Source organism: Girardinichthys multiradiatus, chromosome X, assembly GCF_021462225.1.
Source record: "Girardinichthys multiradiatus isolate DD_20200921_A chromosome X, DD_fGirMul_XY1, whole genome shotgun sequence".
Classification (NCBI taxonomy): Eukaryota; Metazoa; Chordata; class Actinopteri; order Cyprinodontiformes; family Goodeidae; genus Girardinichthys; species Girardinichthys multiradiatus.
This window is the reverse complement of record NC_061817.1, coordinates 10,206,216-10,228,563: the sequence shown is the minus strand read 5'-3', so window position 1 is coordinate 10,228,563 and position 22,348 is coordinate 10,206,216. Positions and strand designations below refer to the sequence as shown.

The 22,348-nt window shown below is 42.2% G+C and overlaps 1 protein-coding gene and 1 long non-coding RNA gene across 4 annotated transcripts in view; one reads left to right on the top strand and one right to left on the bottom strand.

Moving 5' to 3' along the window:
* Positions 1-2,740, top strand: part of LOC124862691 — a 32,495-nt gene extending 29,755 nt beyond the window's left edge. For all 3 annotated transcript variants that reach the window (XR_007036985.1, XR_007036989.1, XR_007036986.1), the window contains exon 7: positions 1,960-2,740. This is a non-coding gene — a long non-coding RNA (uncharacterized LOC124862691). The remainder of the gene's footprint in view (positions 1-1,959) is intronic.
* The window catches only part of LOC124862690 (neurabin-2-like), a 53,656-nt gene extending 39,683 nt beyond the window's left edge, over positions 1-13,973 (bottom strand). Inside the window, exons 1-5 of the mRNA XM_047356752.1 lie at positions 13,824-13,973; positions 4,268-4,663; positions 3,975-4,183; positions 3,567-3,899; positions 2,795-3,481 (exon numbers count right to left, since the gene is read on the bottom strand). Of these exons, the coding sequence (XP_047212708.1) occupies positions 2,795-3,481; positions 3,567-3,899; positions 3,975-4,183; positions 4,268-4,577 (1,539 nt within the window). The 5' untranslated portion in view covers positions 4,578-4,663; positions 13,824-13,973. The remainder of the gene's footprint in view (positions 1-2,794; positions 3,482-3,566; positions 3,900-3,974; positions 4,184-4,267; positions 4,664-13,823) is intronic.
* Between the last annotated feature and the right edge of the window lie 8,375 nt (positions 13,974-22,348).

The window sequence follows — 22,348 nt, the reverse complement described above, 5'->3', positions numbered from 1 at the left end:
GAGACCTGTTTCCCAACGCTCAGCTGCAAACCTGCTGCAGTCCTGTCAGAAACAAGAAGAGTAGAGAGCAGGAACAAAAAAAGCTTCTGTCCAAAAAAGAAACCAAAAATCGAAAATGTTTAATCTAAACATTTAAAAAGAAGTGTTGAAACGTTTGACTTATAACGCACATCCAGACCTATGTTCTCGTACACATAGTCCCAGCTTGGCCTTCACTTAGCAGGAAATAGATGGTGAAAAAAATCCCCCCACTACTCTTTGTCTGTTTTTGCATTTGTATTTCTGACTGTTTTATTTGGATGAATTCCTGATTCTAAAGTGATGCAAATCTAACCTCAAGTATATAAAAAGATACACTATTGTGTTATTTATTCAACCAAGCTGAAGCACAAATAGAGAGGCCCTGTGTAAAAAGTAGCTTATAGAACCACCTTCAGCAGCAGTAACTTCAGGTAATTCTGGCCCGCGTTTTATTAACAACATTAAGTTACAGGATGTTTGTTGAGTCTGAATGACTATTCAGTCATTCTGTTCTAGATTTGCTGCTGTGTTTGGGATCATGGTCCTACTCAATGACCCAGTTGAGCCAAGATTTAATGTTCAAAGAGATGGTCTTGGTATACAGGAAATTTGTGGATAACTCAATGACTGCTGAGGCTTTTAAACAAGCCCAAATCATGACCCCTCCACCACCATGTACTGACCTGCTTTGTTTGTCAAACATCCCTAATTCTGCTCTCATCTTTCTGAACGACATTGTTCCAAACGTCTCGCAGTTCATTGAGCGGCAACGTCTCAAACCAAAGTCATTTTTTTCTCTTGGCAACTAGTACACTTTTGTCCAAGCTGTTCTACAACTGAACAATATGATTAGATTTTACTGGAGATGGGGCCTGTAGAGTCAGAAATTGAGCTCTGGGTTGTTAGCAACTGCTCTGAGCCCACTGATCTGACCTTGGGGTGAACTTGCCATGTCCACTGGTTATCTGCTGTAGAATGACTGAATTCAGATTATTTGGAAACAGCTTTATAACACTTGCAAGATTGTTGAACAACAACAATTGCTTGTCTAGGGCAATTGCTGATGTCTTTCCACTTTGGCACTGGGTTAACAAACACCCTTACACTTCAGACCAGAAACTACCCAAACTTCTGCTTTTATGGAGTTGATCATCATTTCTAATGATCAGTTAATCAAACATATTTGATTGGATGATGCTACTTTTTTTATGGATGGGCTATTTTTAACTTCATTTTTGTTCAATAAATAATGACTATTAGAATATTTTGATTTAGTGGCCTTAAAACTGAATTAAAATAATTTTAGAGGCTACTAAAAGTCAGATCATTTTTATTGTGTCCTCATAGGTAAACCCAAGAAAGTATTCTTTCTTTCATCCATGACTATACATAAAATACTTTTTCAGTTTTTCACTAGATTTTTTGTCTATTGAGCTCGAGAAGATAATACACCCTTCAATATACCACATACTATTGCCTTATAAACATTCTGATTAAGACAGAGATTCCTACATATTGACATTCACCCAGATCCCAAATCTGCTTTTTCACGTTTGATTCCATCTCTTTGATTCCTGCTGTAGAAATGTACTGACCTTTAAAGATTTCATTAGGCCCACATGCATTTGTCTGTGTTAGCTCTGCTAAAGGACACATTCAGTATCACTGCTTGCTGCAGCTTGTGTACATGAGGGTCAACATCGATGGTGTTAATAAGACAATTGAAAATGCAGCAGTCATTTCCAACTTAAGCCCTGCATAGCTACTTATGATTCTAAAAACTACCAAAATATTACCTTGTGGCGCTAAATGATCCAGCTTTAAAATCGTAGCATTATGACGGATGATCTATTTGTTACTAGTTGTTACTGATCTGGTAGTTACTTTTTAAAACTGCTAGTTATTTGTGCACAACATTATAATTTTTTTCTCCAACAGAACAGCTCTACAAGCTCCAAGTTGAACAATGTCCCGACACCAGGCTGAAGCCCATCATTTCCTGGACAATGAGGAATTTATACCTACTTCAAGTTGTAAAGAATGCACTCAGATGCACCAACATGCAAGGCCAGCCGGACCAAAAGCCTCAACACAGATGCTCAGATTAAAGCACGTTCTAAGACTGTGCAGGATCTTCTAAAAGTATTCAAATCCCTTGTACATGTTTTTGGGGGAAGGAAGTGGAGGGAATTGACACATGGTTTTTCAGGTGCTTTACAGAACCACCTTTAATGGCTATTACATGTGCAAGTGTGACTTTGACTGGGACATTATAAAAGATAAACATGATTTAATCTAAACAGTTCCACTGTGGCTCTGGCTGCATGTTTACGATCGTTGACCTGTTGGAAGGTGAACCACTGCCCAGTCCCAAGTCTGCTGCAGCCTCTAACACTTTTTCTTGCTTCATCCATCTTTCCATCAACTTTGATCAGCTTCCCTGTCCACGTTCCCACAGCATGATGCTGCCACCATCTCCTTTCCCCATTGGGATGGTGTGCTCAATGGGACGTTTTGGGAGGTTTGCAGTTGTGCCATACTCTGATGCTGTTTGTTTGTAATGTTTTCTAACAAAACTCTGAGGCCTTCTCAGGATGGTTGGAATTTTACTGACATTAAGTTACACTCAGAGGGACTCTATTTTAAAACTTTACATGGCAGGAGTCATTCATGCTCTCTAAGAATGTTTTACCATCTTTTCATATTTAAAAAAAGTATGTCTTAGGCCTTAGTGGGGTAGAATGTAGAGGGATGAGAAACAAAGGCTACTGACCTTAATTGGTTCTGTGCTGAAACAAATCTTTCTGCTGGGTGGTGGAGCTTCCTCTTCCTCGGGGAGGCCGGGCATTTCAGAGCAACTGCTCTCTGGCTGATAAGGTTCCTCGTCTTCTTCGTCGTCCTCATCGTCCAGCTGGCTTCCACCTGAATCCTCCTCACCGATTCCGCTGTATGCACTGATATCTACGAGATCTCCCTCAGAGTAATCCTCCCTGCGTGAGCCATCCTCGTCATTCTCATACTCCTCCTTTTCCCTCCATTCAGAGTCTTCTCCTTTCTCGCCTGAGGTGGGAGAGGAAGGTGGAGGTTCTTTCTCTCCCTTTTCCAGACAAGCATGAACCTCAGCCTGCACCAACGTCCCTCCAGATGCCTCAGTGGAGAAATCCTTTTCTTTGGCCTGGGACTCCACCATAGTTGTACCCATTTGTTCAGTTTCTTCCTCCTGGGCACCGGGCTCAGATTTAGCCTCGAATGAGGCAGATGTTACAGTCACGGTAATTGAAGACACTGATGAATTTAAGTAGCTGTCTCCGGACAGTCCAAACCCATCCTTCTCTTGACTTATAGCCTGTCCCGCAGTGCTCCTTTGTACAGAACCTACTTCTTCCGGTGGCTGAGGTGCCATGGTGCTTGTAGCTTCTGCTGTCATCTCCTTTTTGGCCTCCTTACCAACAAGATGTGCCTTTTATTTCAGGAAAGATTAAAAGATTCTGTTTTAATTCAATTAATTTAAAAGCTTTGTTATATACGATTTCAACAATTCCTACCTTTTGTTCAGATGCATCTGCTCTGGCTGGAGGTTTGGGTTTTGGCCCTAAGGCAGGGGCTGACCGACGCTGGGGGAGGTAGAGATTGCTTTGCACGTCACCCTTTTCAAACGCTGCGCTTAGCTGGCTCACAGTGGGGCTAACCGCCTCACTTGGGCCGACGGAAGCTGCAGCAGAGGGAACAGTAGCAGGACTGGGAGCAGGAGGATCATCCAGTCGATCTAGGGCTTCAGTGGACCCGTTAAAGCGGGCCACGACATCTAGACGGCTGCCCTGAAAGCCAGATGCCCGCTCCTTCGTCAGCAAGATGCGGTTGGTAGCGGCCTGCTTTTCCTGACGAAAAAGAACTGTCAGTCTCAAGCCTTACGACAAATGGATCAGAGTAAATTTACACATTAAGGAGCTCACCTGTAGAGTCCGTTGTTCAAAGATTCTCCTGGTCTCCTGGAGCTTGGATAGACCAAAAGATGAGCTTCCGCTCTCTGCACCTGTTTTAGAGTCAAATCTGTTGACTCTCTCTGAGACTGTATCCCCAAGCTTCAGCAAGGCGCTGTGGTTGACATTCTCATTGAGACTAGAGGCCCTTGGAATAGATAGTTTCAGTGCCTCGTCCTTACCTGCAAATAATAAAAAAATTGATTAAACAAACAATTCTTTATTTAAAAGGAGTTCATCAAAAAGTACCCATGAAGGTTCCTTACCTAACATTTTGGCACCATCCTCTTCATCACCTGGTGACTGCATTTGCATGAACATGTTCTTGATGCGGTGGACGTTGGATCCATACCGCTTGCCCCTTCCAGTCGGACGGGGCAGGAGTGGAGGTTTGGAGCCAGAGTTAGGGGCTCCGTTGGCCGCATTGTTGAGGTGGTCAGTTGCCTTCTTCAGAGCTGCCAGCCCTGCCTCATAGGCATTGCGGTGGGGCGAGGGACTCCGCAGATTGGAACCCCCGTTGTTTCCACCTGAGGCCCCATTCCCCCCTGTGGCCGATGGGGGCTCAGTCTTCATCATTTTTGGTAAGTCACAAGCCCCCGGGTGAACAGCAGATTAACAGTGATAAAGGGGGCCACATCCTGGTGCTGTTTTACATTCCCCACCTGTAAACAGAGGAATGTTGGTTGTTCATATTGTTTTATGTGTTCTTCTTTTGGCTGCTGGTCAGTTTGCCACTTCGTTATTTGTTTTCTACGCTTTGTCGTCCCTTTCTAATTTTATTTACTACTCATAAACCAACACCTTTGTAGCCACGAAGTTACACCATGGCATATATGTTTATTTTTCTTTGTAGCCAGAAATGAATGAAAATCCACCGTTTTAGAAATGCTCAAATCTCACAAATAACTCAATTTATTTACTATTATCTGAAGACTTACACCATATCCATCTATTTTGGTTCTGATCCCAGTTTGGGTGAGTCAACTCTTATAGAAAAGGCAACCTACAGCTGGAACAAAACGAGCACACATTCCTTTTGTTTGTATATTTCAAGTAACAAAACACAAAGCTTCAAGTTGTAACATATAGAAAACAATAAACACAGAAAAGACTGATTAACAACAAAGCCCTGATTCAAATCAAATAACAGCCTTAAGACACTATGCAAAAACTGATGTCAGCTTCTGAAGTTTGGAAATAAAACAATAATTATATACGTATATTAAGTAGAAATCTGAACATTGATTATTTTTAAACCACGAAAATAATCAATTCAAACAATAAAACACTGCGACCTAAGTTGGTTTTCAAAGTATACTGAGGTAAAAGTTACAGTTTCAACACCCTTTTCACATCCTATCGTCTCCACAATTAGAAGTTCTTTTAACCAGAAAAAACACCAGGGACCAGTTTTTCCGCCTTTCTGAAGCATTAAGTAATGCAGGGCTGTCCCTCCCCCACTTGTTGCTGTACACAGCTGGTCAAAAAAGCTACAAAAACTTTTCTATAGATTACAAGAAAGACAAAGTTGGCTGTTCAGAAATACTTCTAATCTCGAGAAACCCTAACAGTTACGGTGTGGTTAAGAGTGCACCAACCACCACTTTTTAAATGCTAATGCTATGTGGAAATTACAGCTGGCCAGCATCGCAGCTGCCTGCAAGCTGACCGAGCAGATAGTCCTACTAATTAACCAACTAATATCTTTTTTTGACAATAAATGTTTGAGATTGTTATGACTGTAATTTTTAATGTATTTTTCTTCTAGCTGCAGCAGGCATATTTGTTGCATTCCTGTTTTGGAGAAAAGCAATTAAATTATGGTATACATTTTTGTTTAACATGTTTGCGTAACTACTGTGAAACTGTGATATTTTACTGAAGGTTATCATACAGTGAGAATCATATACTGGCCCATGCAAATGATCCAAAAGGTCATTCATTTGACAAATATGTGCCCGCTTGTCACTATGATAACCAATTGAAAAATAAATATTTTGGAAGTTCAGATGACGTTCTTGATAGAGCCATGGACAAACCTATTTTTTCCAGCAGTGTCTGTGGGATTTGTGTGAAAACTCACAGCTGAGGTGTGAGGATTCATACCACCACTGAGTCTACATCGGCTATAATTCAACATACTCTAAATTCAACATACTCTTTGCCAAACACACTGTCTGAGATCTGTCACTCAGCAAAATTTAATTATCTCTGCAGGTTCACATTTATAGGACTGTAACTTATGATGTACAATCAGGATGTCATCGATAACGACTTCTTGACTCTAATGAAAAAGGTTAGGAAAAACAACTTTAGTCTGCTACATGAAGAAGCAACACTTAGTGTGAACTAAACACTGAATCTAGCAAATTTCCCTTGTTTGACGTTTTGATCTCTTCATCAAACATAACTCAGTATATGCTCATGGGCTGTTACTGGTGCCCAGGTATAGCAAGTAGATAGTGGTTAGACTTTAAATATGAATCCAGAGATGGGATGGATGGACGGACAGATACTTTAGAAATTGAGATGCGGGAAAACTTTTTTGTTTCTTTTGCTGTTCCTACCCAGCCCTAGAAAACACTTAAATAAAATTCCATGCTTTTCCAGACTGTGTTGGAATCCTGTTTGAAACATCAAGGAGCAGTGAGCAACCCCTCCCCCACCTGTTGCTCCACACAGCTAATGGGTTGGCTGAAAAAGAAAGCATACGCTTTTCCTTTGCTTTTAAAAAATACAATGTGGCTGTCTGGAAAACTTTCCGATGACAAAATACAGCGTGAAAACCAAAGGAGAGCGACTACCTGAGCAGATAGCCCAACTAATACATCAACTACTATCTGCTTGTAGAAAAATAAATGGCTAAGAGACTCAGAACACCATTACCCTTTTACACAGCCAAGGACAAATCTAATTTAACTTAGTATAATAACCTGTTTGTTACATGTGTGTCATTCTATACAGAGAAAAATGCCAAGAAGGCATTATTCTGCAATTTTGCTTATATCTATGCATCAAAATATTAATACAATTTTATAGATATGTTATTACTTTAAAAATCTATCTGAAATGTCATTTTAACAACAGTGTGAATAATAAACGTTTCTGTTTTAAATGAAAGCAAAAGTGTGGCATACTTTAACCATGTTATCATACTGAGAATCTGTCATTGACCCAAGCTTAGTCAGAACCAATCTTTACTTGTATTGACTGTGATCAGACTTCCAAAGGGGTATCTGAAAACACGTTGCAGAATAATAAATAAGGTCAATCACGTTGGTACGCCACCCCACTGTAAACATTGCTTAAAGGAAGCCTGGGGAACAGGAAAGAGTGTTTACAGTACTGTCTGGTCCCACAGCAGCTCCAGATGGCACTGCTGACACACATTCACACTGCAACCGCAGTCTTGTGACACTTTTTAGCCAAATAATAGATTCTCACATACCGATCATGTGGAGCAAATACGATGCAGAGCAAACAATCTTTACAGAGGCCTATTGAACAACACACACACACACACACACACACACACACATGAAAACACAAAGAAAAGCATGTGGCTATTACACGGCTCCTCGCCTCTTTCCTGTTATTGTTAACATGAAGTTGGTGGCTCCTGCTTTAAGTAAAAAACATGGAAGAAGAAAAGCTGAATCCAGTAACTCCACCTCTGCGTGACCTGGTGCATCTTTTATTCATTGGTGAGGAAGAAACAACAAACTACAGCTGCAGTGCTCTCCCAAGAACAACTCCATCTGCCTCCTGCTGGGTTTCTAATCCCCTGCGGTTTGGAGCTGCTTCCTGCTTTTCAGACTGGATGATCACTCCTAATTGCGTCTTTGTTTTTCCCTATTTGAAGATGGAGACTTTTATGGTTTGGTTAGAGGAGAGACAGCTAACAGAAATGTAAACCTAAGCCTCACTTGGTTATGTCCAAACTTAGCTTCTTACAAACCAGTTCTTCGTTTTTGTTTAGCTTCTAAAATGGGAACAAACCACATCAACAAAATAATCTGGTTAGTATTTACCTTTAAAATTAGTTGAGTGAGTACATCAAAAACTGGTTTGACTCTAACTAACTGATCAACTACTTTTCTTAAGCTGTTTTCCTTTACATAATTTCTCCTCATATATATTAGTTCAAATCCTACCAAATAAAAAGTGTGCTGCACCAATTCTACTTGTTAAAATCACAGTTTCACCGTGGTTTCATCAATGCACCCAGCAGTACAGCTTAACTAATACTAACTTTATATACCTATTTATGGAACGTGTGCGTGTTTAAAACTGTTCAGATGTGAGTTCGCTTCGTTCATCCTGGTCAGTGTTTACATCCCACCGCAAGCTAACGTGCAGGTCGCACAGCGCATGCTCGCCGACCAGATACTGAGTGTGGAGCGGACCAACCCGGACTCCTTAGTAATCGTCGCTGGTGACTTTAACAAAGGTAATCTGACCCACGAACTCCCCAAATATAGACAGTTTATAAAATGTCCGACCAGAGAGGACAACATTCTGGATCACTGTTACACCACCATCAGAGACGCTTATCACGCCGTCCCACGTGCTGCACTGGGCCAATCCGACCACATCATGGTCCACCTGATTCCTGCATACAGGCAGAAACTTAAGCTCTGCAAACCTGTTGTGAGGACGACAAGGAAGTGGAGCAGTGAGGCTGTGGAGAATCTCCAGGCGTGTTTAGGCTGTACAGACTGGGATGTGTTCAGGACTACTACCAACAGTCTGGACGAGTACACAGAGGCTGTGACTTCCTACATCAGCTTCTGTGAGGACAGCTGTGTACCATCATGCACCAGGGTGAGTTACAACAACGACAAACCCTGGTTCACAGCTAAACTCAGAAGGTTAAGACTGGATAAGGAAGAGGCCTTCAGGAGTGGGGACAAAGACATATACAGAGAGGCAAAGTACAAGTTTGGCAAGGCAGTGAAAGAGGCCAAACGACTGTACTCTGAGAAGCTCCAAAACCAGTTCTCAGCCAACGACTCTGCGTCTGTCTGGAAAGGGCTCAAGCAAATCACCAACTACAAGCCGAAAGCCCCCCACTCCATCAACGACCGACGCCTCGCCAACGACTTGAACGAGTTCTACTGCCGCTTTGAAAGACAAAGGGACAGTCCTGCAACCATCTTCCACGACGCCCCCCAACAGCTGCAGCCACAATCCACCACCCCCACCTCCCCAACCTCAAGAGGGGCCTTGGCACCTCCAACCCCCACCCTGAAGTTCCCCCCCACCAGCCCCCTACCCACGCCGAGGACGGCTCTTTCCATCCAGGAGAGGGACGTCAACAAACTCTTCAGGAGACAGAACCCCCGGAAAGCTGCTGGTCCGGATTCTGTCTCACCAGCCAGCCTGAAGCACTGCGCTGATCAGCTGTCTCCAGTCTTCACAGACATTTTTAACACCTCACTGGAGACATGTCATGTGCCAGCCTGCTTCAAGTCCTCCACCATCGTCCCTGTTCCCAAGAAGCCAAGGACCACAGGGCTTAATGACTTCAGACCCGTCGCCCTGACCTCTGTGGTGATGAAGTCCTTTGAGCGCCTTGTGCTCTCACACCTAAAAGACATCACCGACCCCCTCCTTGACCCCCTGCAGTTTGCCTACAGAGCCAACAGGTCTGTAGATGATGCAGTCAACCTAGCCCTTCACTTCATCCTCCGGCACCTGGACTCCACAGGAACCTATGCCAGGATGCTGTTTGTGGATTTCAGCTCTGCCTTCAACACCATCGTCCCAGTTCTGCTACAGGAGAAGCTCTCCCAGCTGAGTGTGCCCGACTCCACCTGCAGGTGGATCACTGACTTCCTGTCTGACAGGAAGCAGCGCGTGAGGCTGGGGATGCACGTCTCTGACTCCCTGACCATCAGCACCGGTTCCCCCCAAGGCTGTGTTCTCTCTCCTCTGCTCTTCTCCCTGTACACCAACAGCTGCACCTCCAGTCACCAGTCTGTCAAGCTTCTGAAGTTTGCGGACGACACCACCCTGATCGGACTCATCTCTGATGGTGACGAGTCCGCATACAGATGGGAGGTGGACCATCTGTTGGACTGGTGCAGCCAGAACAACCTTGAGCTCAACGCTCTAAAGACAGTGGAGATGGTTGTGAACTTCAGGCAGAACCCAGCCCCACCTGCCCCCATCACCCTCTGTGACTCCTCAATTGACACTGTGGAATCTTTCCGCTTCCTGGGAACCATCATCTCCCAGGATCTCAAGTGGGAGCCAAACATCAGCTCCCTCATCAAGAAAGCCCAGCAGAGGATGTTCTTCCTGCGGCAGCTGAAGAAATTCAACCTGCCAAAGACTATGATGGTGCACTTCTACACAGCCATCATTGAGTCCATCCTCACCTCCTCCATCACCATCTGGTACGCCGCTGCTACAGCCAAGGATAAGGGCAGGCTGCAGCGTGTCATTCGGTCTGCTGAGAAGGTGATTGGCTGCAGTCTACTGTCGCTCCAGGAACTGTACACCTCCAGGACCCTGAAGCGGGCAGGGAGGATTCTGGCTGATCCCTCCCACCCCGGTCACAGACTCTTTGAGACTCTCCCCTCTGGCAGGAGGCTGCGGTCCATCCGGACCAAAACCTCACGCCACAAGAACAGTTTTTTCCCATCTGCCACCAGCCTGGTTAACAAAGCCCGGAAACCACCTTGACACTCTCCCTTTCCCCCACACCCCCCCTTTTTTTGCTGACAGGACACCTGTAACCTGTAACTCTATGCGTTACATTAACGCTCAGCTTGGACTCCTGCTTACTTGCACTGCTTTACTTGCACAATGATCACCTGCACTGTTGTATTGCTCTTGCATCTTATACTGCTCTATATTTACTCTCACTCACTTAAAACTGTGCACTTATATTTATATTATATTGTAGATATGTTTGTACTGTTTAATTTGTACTGTATTGCACCGACTACGCCAAAACAAATTCCTTGTATGTCCAAAAACGTACTTGGCAATAAAGCTTTTCTGATTCTGATTCTGATTCTGATTTGTTCTTAAAGACATTCTGTTGTGGCTTCTGGAGCTCAGAGGTCAACTCTGCCAGTAGAGGGTAGATATTATCTAAGAGAATGCGACTTGATCTTGACCTATGTAATTTTGGGTGTTTTGGACCAATCATGGCTCAGTTTGCACCGGTCTTGGGGATGTTACGCTCCTGCTTTGACATTTGTCCGAGCTACCGCACCCTGTTGGCGGTCAGACGCCTCGGAGCCCCTCCGGTCCTTGGAACCCCGGAAGCGATCACACACTCTATCTAAAGACTCTTAAAGGAACGACTGGTTTTTTTGGAAGGGACGAAATGGCAACTCTGGCACGTATTGACCCAATGCCACTGATGTATCAGTAGTACAAAAAAAAAAAAATCGACATTTGTTGTCATCCCCCTGTTGGTTTGGAATTGTGTGCCAACTTTGTTGCTATATTTAGCAAACATTCAGAACCCTCTAGTAACTTTTTTTAATTGACCTGCAACAAATCTCGTGACTTTTCCTGATGTTATCTAAGATGTTTGTGGACTCTAACCTGAAAGCAAGTATTGTTTTTTATCTTTTCAACGAGCAGTAGGTGCTGCCGTGTGTCCCAGCCATGTCCCAAAACACTCAGAGGTGGCCCAGTCCTCGTGCAGCAGCACATTGAGAACAGGGGGTGTTCAAGCCATATAATTTCCCATATTGATTATATAATTGAGTTATCTATAACATTTATATGTTGTTATTTTGATAGACTTGGGCAAAAACACAGACTCTTTTCCAAATCTTGATTGTCTTTTTATGACAGGAAATATTTCAGGAGAGCAGAATTTGTCTTTCTTGTACACAAAAAAAAAGTGTATTAGCCTTCTTTTAGCCTGCTGACAGCAGTGCGCAGCAACTGGTGGAGGAGGCCCTGTGTTACCATATGCTCTCTACAGCCAGGAATTTCAGTTCACTCCAGGACTTTCTCTGACTTCACGTTAAGACTGCAGAAACGGGGGCGGTGTGTGGTGTAGAGGTAGATTGCGCGCCCCACGCACCAGAGGCCATAATCCTTAATGCAGCCGTCCGGAATCCAAATCCGAAACGCGGGACCTTTGCTGCCTATCACCCCCACCTTCTTTCTCTTCCTGTTTAATGTCCAATAAATGTGATTAAAGACCACTACTCCAACAAAAATGTTTAAAAAAACAAAACAAATGCATGACAAAATATTGTAGCAGTTTAGACATGTTTTAGTTGATATACTTTGATACCATTTACCAGCCATGCTTACTCTAAACATATTTTGAATAAGCCAAAGAAATGGGCTTTATTTACTCCCTTCTTGTGATGTTATTCCTCTATTCTACATCAACAACTACAAACACATGCATATGGCCTATTATGCAAATTGGGCAATTACCTCATTTAGCAACTATTATAACAGCTAATAGCGTCTTTTCTTACTGAGCAGTTGCCACACTGGTTTTGGAGGCCTTCAGCAGCTACTTAGCTCCATTATGCTTTGGGTTGATTCTGATAATGTGCTAATCCCAGTTTATTACATGTCATAAAAGCTAGTAAAAGATTTAGATCAGCCTCTGTCCCTTCCCTTCCCTTTAATTGGTTCTTTCTGCTTTAGTGACTTCAGTAATATAAATCCCTGGATTCCAGTGTATTATATTCTCTCATAGCATCTAAAATCAGGAGATCCTGGGCTCCCCCAGCAGATGCTATGCGCACTCGCTGCAAGTCAGTTCAACACATTCTAAAATAAAAGCAGCACAAATCATCCTCCTCATCTTATGCAGACAGGTTTTTCACACCCAATCCCTGCTTTCCTCCTCATCAAACACTGACAACATCCCACACATACACACAGGCATCTGCGTGTGACCAGTCACATCTGTCTGTTCGGATCAGATCGGCACTGGTTCTAAAACCACTGCGGTCAGTTATGTTTCTGAACCGGCCTGAGTGATGCCTGCACAGCATCTCCCCATCACTGCCTGTCTGCGTGCGTCACAAACACGCAGCGTCCAACAGAAGGCGCATTATAGTAAACACAATGAGTCCGTCTATTCCCACGACAATCCCCGCATCTGTGCAGGAGACACCGGGCCTGGACTGGTGCGAAGATTCATTCTGGGCTGGGAGAAAGGCTTTGTTGGCCAAACTCCTGCTGGGAAACAGGATTTTTGTTTGGAGGCGTTTCTTTTCCGAGTGTGCATATATATTTGTAATTTACAGTTGATCCTCACTACCCTGCTCTCGTTAATTCATGTTTACTATATCGCTATACATGCATTTGCAAAAATTTTACTTTACAGTTAAATTTAGATTTAGATTCAAAATTTTAATACATAACATTTCAGCCGAATTAATCAAGCGAGGCTGTAGGATCAACACAAGTCAAAGTTTATATTCTCAGTAATGATCATCTCTGCTGGGGATGTTAAAATGTTAAATTACTGATTTTTATAAGGCAGTATGGCAGGGCGCGTATGTTCAATCAAGCGAACTGGGATGTTCCGGGTGTGTTTTCTCGCTATGATCTGTCGAGTCGTTTCGGGCCACTCGGTTCGGACATGAACAGTGGAGGTCCAGTCTGGTCTGCGGCTGAATAGTTCGGTGTCACCGGCCGGTTTGCGAGCCGGAGGCAGACAGTCAGCAGGCCCCGCTGGGTGTCTGCTGCTGAGCTGCAGCGCTGCTTCCTTCCTGCGTCCTCCCCCCTTCTGCCGCTGACAAACAACACATTTAAAAAGCGGAACACTGAGCCACCAACACCGAGCCCGGAGGTGACCCGTTCCCCCGCAAGCCTTACCTGGTAATCCAGTTAGTTAAAGCAAACCCGGTGCCCGTTATGATCTGTAGCGGAGACAGCCCATTGTCCTGCCGCTGTCGCCGATTCCTCCTGTGACTGCCTGCCTCCTCGCTGCTGCTCCTCCTCCTCCTCCTCCTCTTTTCGCTCATCGTCTGTTTTCTTCCATCCCTTTCTCCCCAGCTCTCCATTCCCTCTCCCTTTCTCCTTCTTCATCACGGGCGCCTCCATATAGCTTTGGAAGATGGGGGCCTCTAAGATACAACATTATTGGAAAATTAGAACTGGGGCCACTCAAAAAAACCACTCAGTCCAGTAGTGAGGTATAGACATTTCGATGTGATATTAATTCACACAGACAAATAGATGTATACACATTCAAAAAATGTAGAATATTTTCTCTCATATAAAGCTTAGGTTTCATTAACTTTAAGTTAAAAAGGATCTAAATCTGTCTGAAAAGAATAGAATAGAATAGAAATATTCTTTATTGTCCCACCAGGGGATATTCATGTGAACCAGCTACAAAGTGAAAGGCAAACGGAAACATGCAGATATACACAAAGGTCCATAAGGTTAAACAAACAAATAAACAAATAAATAAAGTACAGTAAGGGGAATTACAGCAAAAGTAAAAAATACTGACCATTTCAAGTTATTCTCAAGTTAAGTAGGGCCTAAAGGAAAGAGTTCTAATGATTCACCTTGTTTTTCACAAATAGAAAAATGGTTTCATAAACCTCAAATTGCATTTTCTAAGGATTCTCTGGTCAGTTTTAAACACTGATTCTGAGCAGGTTAATATTTCAGATGTTAAACTGGAGATGATCAAATACAATCCAAACTTCTTCAGAAGATGCAGTAAAAGCTGATTTAGTACAGAATAATAAGCTGTGAATCAGACACCAACTTCAGCATCATAAGCCACATTGTTCATAACACAAGGAGTCCTTTTTAGTGCAGGACCAGGAGTAAGTCACCGATCTTTAAAAAGATTTTTTAAAATCTTATTAAAGAAATTAATAAAACAATCAGCCTTTCACAGTAAGCAGTCTCAGAGATGACAAAGCAACGTTTGTCATTAAGGCTGCAGCAGTGTTACAGCGACACCTGCTGGCCAAATGTATGATATGCTGTTAGAGTGCAGTGAGACCTTTGCAGCTGACGCAGATGGATGAGAAGTGCAAACATGGAAGTAAAGCTGAACTGAAGGCACCCTAAAGCAGCTATTCTGCAGTCAGATGCTGTCTCATGTGGTCTGAGGTCAGGACAATGTGCCAAAGCAGACCAGCTGGCTCTGTGATGGCGGCTCAGAGACGAAATATAGGACTGAGGTACTTCATCAGATTAATTGCTTTGAATGGGTAAAACAAGAGATATAAATAATTAATATAATTTTACTTAATAATGGTGACTCATTTGAAATGATTAACAACTTTTTACCTATATGCCTAAAAAACTACTGTCCCCCTGCAGGCAGACACTAAACATCCCTGCTGACAATAAACAAACCACCAGCCCATCTCAGACTGTTTCAGCACAAGCTGGACTTTATGTAAATACTAAATACTACATGCCACATTCCGTCCATATGTTCTCTTTTTCTATAAGTGTTTTTACATTTTGTAAATGTTTATAACCTACATGTGTATCTTTTGAGCCGGGTCTCAGAAAAATTTCACTATGGTAAAATAATGAAAATAAAGAATCTTGAAAGAAACTACAAGTAGTTCAAAATTTAGAACTTTTACAATTTGTCCCTCAGATAAAAATAAGTAAGCTGCATTTGAATTCAGGTCTCCTGAACCAGTACTTTGTAGAACCACTATTCACTGCAGTCTTTTGTGTGCTTTTTTCCCAGCGTTAAACATTTAAAGGCTGACATTTTTGTCTATTCTTCTTTGCAAAATGGCACAAGTTCAGTCAGATTATTGGATAAAAATGCTTTGATTGTTGCACCATTGTCAGATGATGGATTTTTAAAGCTTGGGAAAGTGCTTTATAACAATGTGTCTGCAAAGGCTGCAAGGAGAGGCTAAATGAGATTGTTATAAATGAAAAATGACAAAACTGTATGCTACTAAATGAGAAACGTTAGTTATGTGGAAATACTGTTTAAAAAGAAAAACAAATCAGCAACTCTCACCTTTTCTTACCCTTTTACCTTACTAAACACAGCACAGACAAACATAAATTACTTCTGATCAGTTGTTGTTCCTTTGCAGTGTTTTGCTTGTAAACCAGCCTTTTTGTAACCAGCTTCAGCTACAGTTAGTTTTATAATAGCTACATAGGTTGTATGTTAGGTGTGCATAATGTAATTAATTTAAGCACTCATGATACCAGGCTGGATCAGGATTCTGGCCACAATCATTGTAAACATCTGTATAAATTATTTTTTGGTTCCACATTTTGGATATAGTTGGCTATGGACTACACATACTTTGTTTATGATGCCCATTTATAAAATTTCAAGAAACCTGCACATGGGATGTCAAGTCAAGTCAAGTTTATTTTTATAGTGCTGTTCGGCAACAAGGCATTCAAGGGGCTGTACATAAGGAAAAACATTACAATGATACAGAAAATCAAACAACACAGGTAATTAAAAAAATAAAGAGAATAGAATGATGGATAATATTGGACTGAAAACGTAGCTTATAATGTTTAGATGGCCCAGTTAAAGGCCACTCTAAACAAATAAGTTTTTAATCTTGATTTAAAGCAACTTAGGGTTTTGGCGCTTTTACAGATTTCTGGGAGTTTATTCCAGATTAGTGGAGCATAAGAACTAAAAGCTTCTTCTCCATGTTTGGTTCTGGTTCTGTGTATGTAGAGTAGATTTGAGCCAGAAGACCTGAGAGGTCTGGCTGGTTGATACACTGACAACAAGTCTGTAATGTATTTTGATGCTAAGCCATTCAGTGATTTATAGACTAACAAAAGTATTTTAAACTCTATTCTCTGAGCTACAGGCAGCCAGTGTAAGGACTTTAGAACCAGGGTGATGTGCTCCACTTTCTTAGTTCTAGTGAGGACGCGGGCAGCAGTGTTCTGGATCAACTGCAGCTGTCTGATTGACTTTTTAGGCAGACCTGTGAAGACACCGTTGCAGTAATCAATTCTACTAAAGATGAACGCATTAATTAGTTTTTCAAGGTCCTGCTGAGACATTAGTCCTTTAATCCTGGAGATGTTCTTTAGGTGATTGAAGGCCGACCTTGTTACTATCTTTATGTGCCTCTGAAGGCTCAGGTCTGAGTCCATCACTACACCCAGGTTTCGAGCCTGATTGGTGGTTTCTGGCTGTATTAATGAAGCTGTGTGCTAACTTTTAAACGCTCTTCCTTTGGTCCAAAGATTATTACTTCAGTTTTGTTTTGATTCAGCTGAAGAAATGTTTGACCCATCCATGCACGGATTTCTTCTAAGCATTTACCCAGCGCTTGAATGGGTTCATGGTCACCTGGTGACATCGTAACATATAGCTGTGTGTCGTCTGCATAGTTATGATAACTTATGTTATTGTTTATTAAAATCTGAGTTAGGGGGAGCATGTAGATATTGAATAGAAGGGTCCCTAAGATGGACCCTTGGGGAACGCCACATGTGATTTTTGTGGTCTCTGATGTAAAGTTACCTACTGACACAAAAAAGTCCATGTCCTTCAAGTAGGATTTTAACCAGTTGAGTGCTGTACCAGAAAGACTGACCCAGTTTTCCAGGCGCTCTAATAAAATGGAGTGATCAACAGTGTCAAATGCTGCACTAAGGTCCAATAATACCAGCACTGTGGTTCTTCCACAGTCTGCATTTATACGGATGTCATTGAACACCTTGACAAGAGCAGTCTGTACTGTGGTGAGCAGCAAGCCTGACTGGAAGACATCGAAGCGGTTGGTCATAGTTAGGAAGTTGTTTAACTGTTGAAACACAGCTTTTTCAATAATCTTACTGATGAAGGGGAGGTTTGATATAGGCCTGTAGTTCTGTAGTAGCAGCTTGTCCAAGTTGCTCTTTTTCAATAGAGGTTTGATAAGTGCTGTTTTTAGGGCCTGGGGAAAAACACCTGACAAAAGGGACGTGTTTATTATTTGAGTTAAATCAGATGTTATTACAGGCAAAGCTTTCTTAAGGAAAGCTGTGGGTAAAAGATTGAGACAGCAGGAAGAAGAGCTTAGTTGCTGTACGATTTCTTCTAAGATTTTGCAGTTTATTTGGTGAAATTGAGAAACTTTGTCAAAATCAGTTCTAGTTGGAGACAACATTGGTCCTGGAGTTGATGTGCTGACTGCCCCTCTGATCTTTTGGGTTTTTTAAGTAAAGAATTTAGCAAATTCATTGCAGGCCCTGGTAGAGTGGAGTTCAGATGTTACAGTTACAGGAGGGTTTGTTAACCTGTTGACCGTGGCAAATAATGCACGAGCATTGGTAATGTTTTTGCTGATGATCTCAGAAAAGAAAGATTCCCTTGCATTTTTCAGTTGTAGGTTATATCTATATATTGTCTTTCTTTATAGATAATGTAGTGAACCTGGAGTCCAGTCTTTCGCCACCTGCGTTCAACTTTTCGACACTCCTTTTTTTCACTTCTGACTGGTGGAGCACTTCTCCACGGAGACCTTTTCTCCCGAGAAACGACTTTCACTTTAATTGGAGCAATTGAATCAATGATGTCCGAGATTTTAGAATGAAAGTTTTCTACCAGCTCATCTACAGTGTTACAGGGCAAAGTGGAGGTAGAAGAGTAAATCTGGTTAAAGGTTTCAGCAGCACCGTCCTTAAAGATGCGTTTTCTTATCATGTCTCTTTGGCAAACTGAGTCATTGCAGATGATGCTTTCAAAAATAACAGAAAAGTGGTCAGATAGGGCAACATCAGTTACAGACAGCCTGGAAATGTTTAGACCCTTAGTGATGATCAAGTCCAAAATATGTCCCTGTTTGTGCGTTTGCTGTTTAACATGTTGAGTCAAACCAAAATTTCTAAGAGTGTCACATAGATCTATTGGACTTCTGTCTTCAGGATTGTCCATGTGAATGTTGAAGTCTCCCACAATAATTAAACAGTCATAATAAACACAAATCACAGATAAAAGCTCATTAAAATCACTGATAAAGTTTGCTTTGGACTTAGGAGGCCTGTAAATATTCAAGAACATTGTTCGGACAGGGCTCTTTACCTGGAGAGCCAAATATTCAAAAGAGTCAAATTTGCCCAGAAATACTTTTTTACACTCTAATAAATCTTTAAACAAAGTGGCTACCCCTCCACCTTTTCTTTGCTGTCTCCTCTCACAAAGAAAATTGTAGTTCAGAGGCGTCGCCTCTATCAGAATGGGAGCTTCATTAAATTCATGTAACCATGTTTCTGTTAAAAACAGAACATCAAGATCGTGGTCAGTAATGAAGTCATTGATTAAAAATGATTTTCCTGACAGAGATCTAATGTTCAGTAAAGCCAGTTTATATGACTTAGTTGCTGATATTAACTCTCTGTCTGGTTGTACCTGACAGTTTATGGCTTTTGTTGATTGTTCATTATTTTCTCATATCCTTTTGGCTTTGTTCTTTCTGTCACGTATAAGCACAGAGATTTTACAACTATCTCCTATTAGGGGCCCAGGTTTTTCCTGGACATGCTCATTTCTGATAGAGTTACCACTGGGGCCCAGACTGTATACAATAAAAAGTCTATTTGTTGGCTTAAAGCTTGAAAGAGTATGTCCGTTTGGCGTTTGGGGGGCCGGAGTTACGCGACGGACGGAAGGAACTGCCTCCCATATTCTAGTTTAGGTCCATATGCACTAGACACATTGATTGATGTGAGGTGGGTTTTTCCCGCCTCAACAGGGGGATTGTTATGGATGTATAATTCTGTGGCCTTTTCTAATCATCTCTTTGCTGCCTTAATTAAATATATCTGCCCTTGTTGCTTACCTGCCGCACCACTCACTGCTACAGCTTATACAACATCCTTAGGGGCATGACTACAACCATGGGCTTCATGGACTCAGGGGGTCTGGGAGTGCCAACCGCCTGTCAGATGCAAATAGTTAAGGGGACGGGCCCCTCAAATCAAGGGTGTAAGAAAGAGGGGGCCGTGATCAGGCTTACTGGATTGACAGAGGATAAACCATAAGTGAAAAGGTGGCCCGCCGTCTGAGCCGATATCCTTTACAGTGATTTCTGTGACTTAATGAATAATGTTGATATTAAAGGAATCAGAATATTTGATTTAATGGTATGAATGCTGTACAGATAATCACATACAGTACAGACCAAAAGTTTGGACACACCTTCTCATTCAAAGAGTTTTCTTTATTTTCATGACTATGAATATTGTAGCTTCACACTGAAGGCATCAAAACTATGAATTAACACGTGGAATTATATACTGAACAAAATAGTGTTGTGCAGGAGCTGGATACAGTACACAGCTGATAGTCCTACTGAATAGACTGTTAGAATTTATATTATGGCAAGAAAAAAGCAGCTAAGTAAAGAAAAATGAGTGGCCATCATTACTTTAAGAAATAAAGGTCAGTCAGTCTGAACAATTGGGAAAACTTTGACAGTGTCCCCAAGTGCAGTTGCAAAAACCATCAAGCGCTACAAAGAAACTGGCTCACATGAGGACCGCCCCAGGAAAGGAAGACCAAGAGTCACCTCTGCTGAGGACGATAAGTTCATCCGAGTCACCAGCCTCAGAAATCGCAGGTTAACAGCAGCTCAGATTAGAGAACAGGTCAATGCCACACAGAGTTCTAGCAGCAGATACATCTCTAGAACAGTCAACAAGCAGAAGAGACTTGTTTGGCCTAAAGAACACCAGGAATGGACATTAGACCAGTGGAAATCTGTGTTTTGGTCTGATGAGTCCAAGTTTGAGATCTTTGGTTCCAACCACCATGTCTTTGTGCGGCGCAGAAGAGGTGAACGGATGGACTCTACATGCCTGGTTCCCACCATGAAGCATGGAGGAGGAGGTGTGATGGTGTGGGGGTGCTTTGCTGGTGATACTGTTGGGGATTTATTCAAAATTGAAGGCATACTGAACCAGCATGGCTACCACAGCATCTTGCAGCAGCATGCTATTCCATCCGGTTTGCGTTTAGTTGGACCATCATTTATTTTTCAACAGGACAATGACCCCAAACACACCTCCAGGCTGTGTAAGGGCTATTTGACCAAGAAGGAGAGTGATGGGGTGCTGCGCCAGATGACCTGGCCTCCACAGTCACCGGACCTGAACTCAATTGAGATGGTTTGGGGTGAGCTGGACTGCAGAGTGAAGGCAAAAGGGCCAACAGGTGCTAAGCATCTCTGGGAACTCCTTCAAGACTGTTGGAAAACCATTTCAGGTGACTACCTCTTGAAGCTCATCAACAGAATACCAAGAGTGTGTGGAGCAGTAATCAAAGCAAAAGGTGGCTACTTTGAAGAACCTAGAATATAAGACATATTTTCAGTTGTTTCACACTTTTTTGTTCAGTATATAATTCCACATGTGTTAATTCATAGTTTTGATGCCTTCAGTGTGAAGCTACAATATTCATAGTCATGAAAATAAAGAAAAGTCTTTGAATGAGAAGGTGTGTCCAAACTTTTGGTCTGGACTGTAAGTTAATGAGAGATTGATTAAATGAAATTAGTTAAGCAATAGAATGAAAGTATCAATAGGACCTTGCAGGTTATTTTTAGTAATGTGTTCACCTCTCCATAGGTTGATTTTTAGGACATGTTATAAGTTACAAATGGAGGCTGCTTTAAAGTGAAAAGTTTTCTAATTGTGCTAAACAGGTACATTGTTTTTGATTATGATGAAATATTTTTGTCTAAGATCCATATGATTAAGCCACTATGTGGCCTACTTTAATGATAATAATAGTAGTTCCTAATTACCTACAATTGGGCGTAATCTGCCCGGTATGAACATATGATTCTTTATTCCATTTTAAGACTAACCTTTTCAGGTAGCTGAACCTGCCAAAGGACGCTTGGGGATGGATGTCACTCAGGGGGCAGAGAAGATGGATGAAGACAATCAACACTTAGGGTCTACATTAACTGATTCACATGATGTTAGACAGAATTTTCTGCTGTGCTTCAGGCTGTTGTCCTTTCTCTCGTTTCTCTAAATCATACACATACAGGTTTGATAGGGTTAGACTCGTCTCCACTAGGTGGTTCAACTGTTGCTTACACAACCAGGGGTCTACCGGAGAGATGGTGTTCCTCCCTGGGGGGGGAGGAACCACGTGACAGCTGGAAGGAGATTCCCTGGTCATATATAGGTTTAACACACACTTACAGGGTTGAATGATTGTTTCGGGGGGTGGGTACCCAGTTGCAGGCAGTCCACTGCCCAGTGCCTAGGGGGTTAACTGATCTAAATTAGTGAGGTGCCTTTAAATGACACCTCATCAGGGGAGTTGTTAGGAATAACCTTTATTAATATGACTCATAGCTGTTTTTCCCATTTATACTATAGTGAAATAAAATATAAGTTCTAATGTTTCCCTTTTG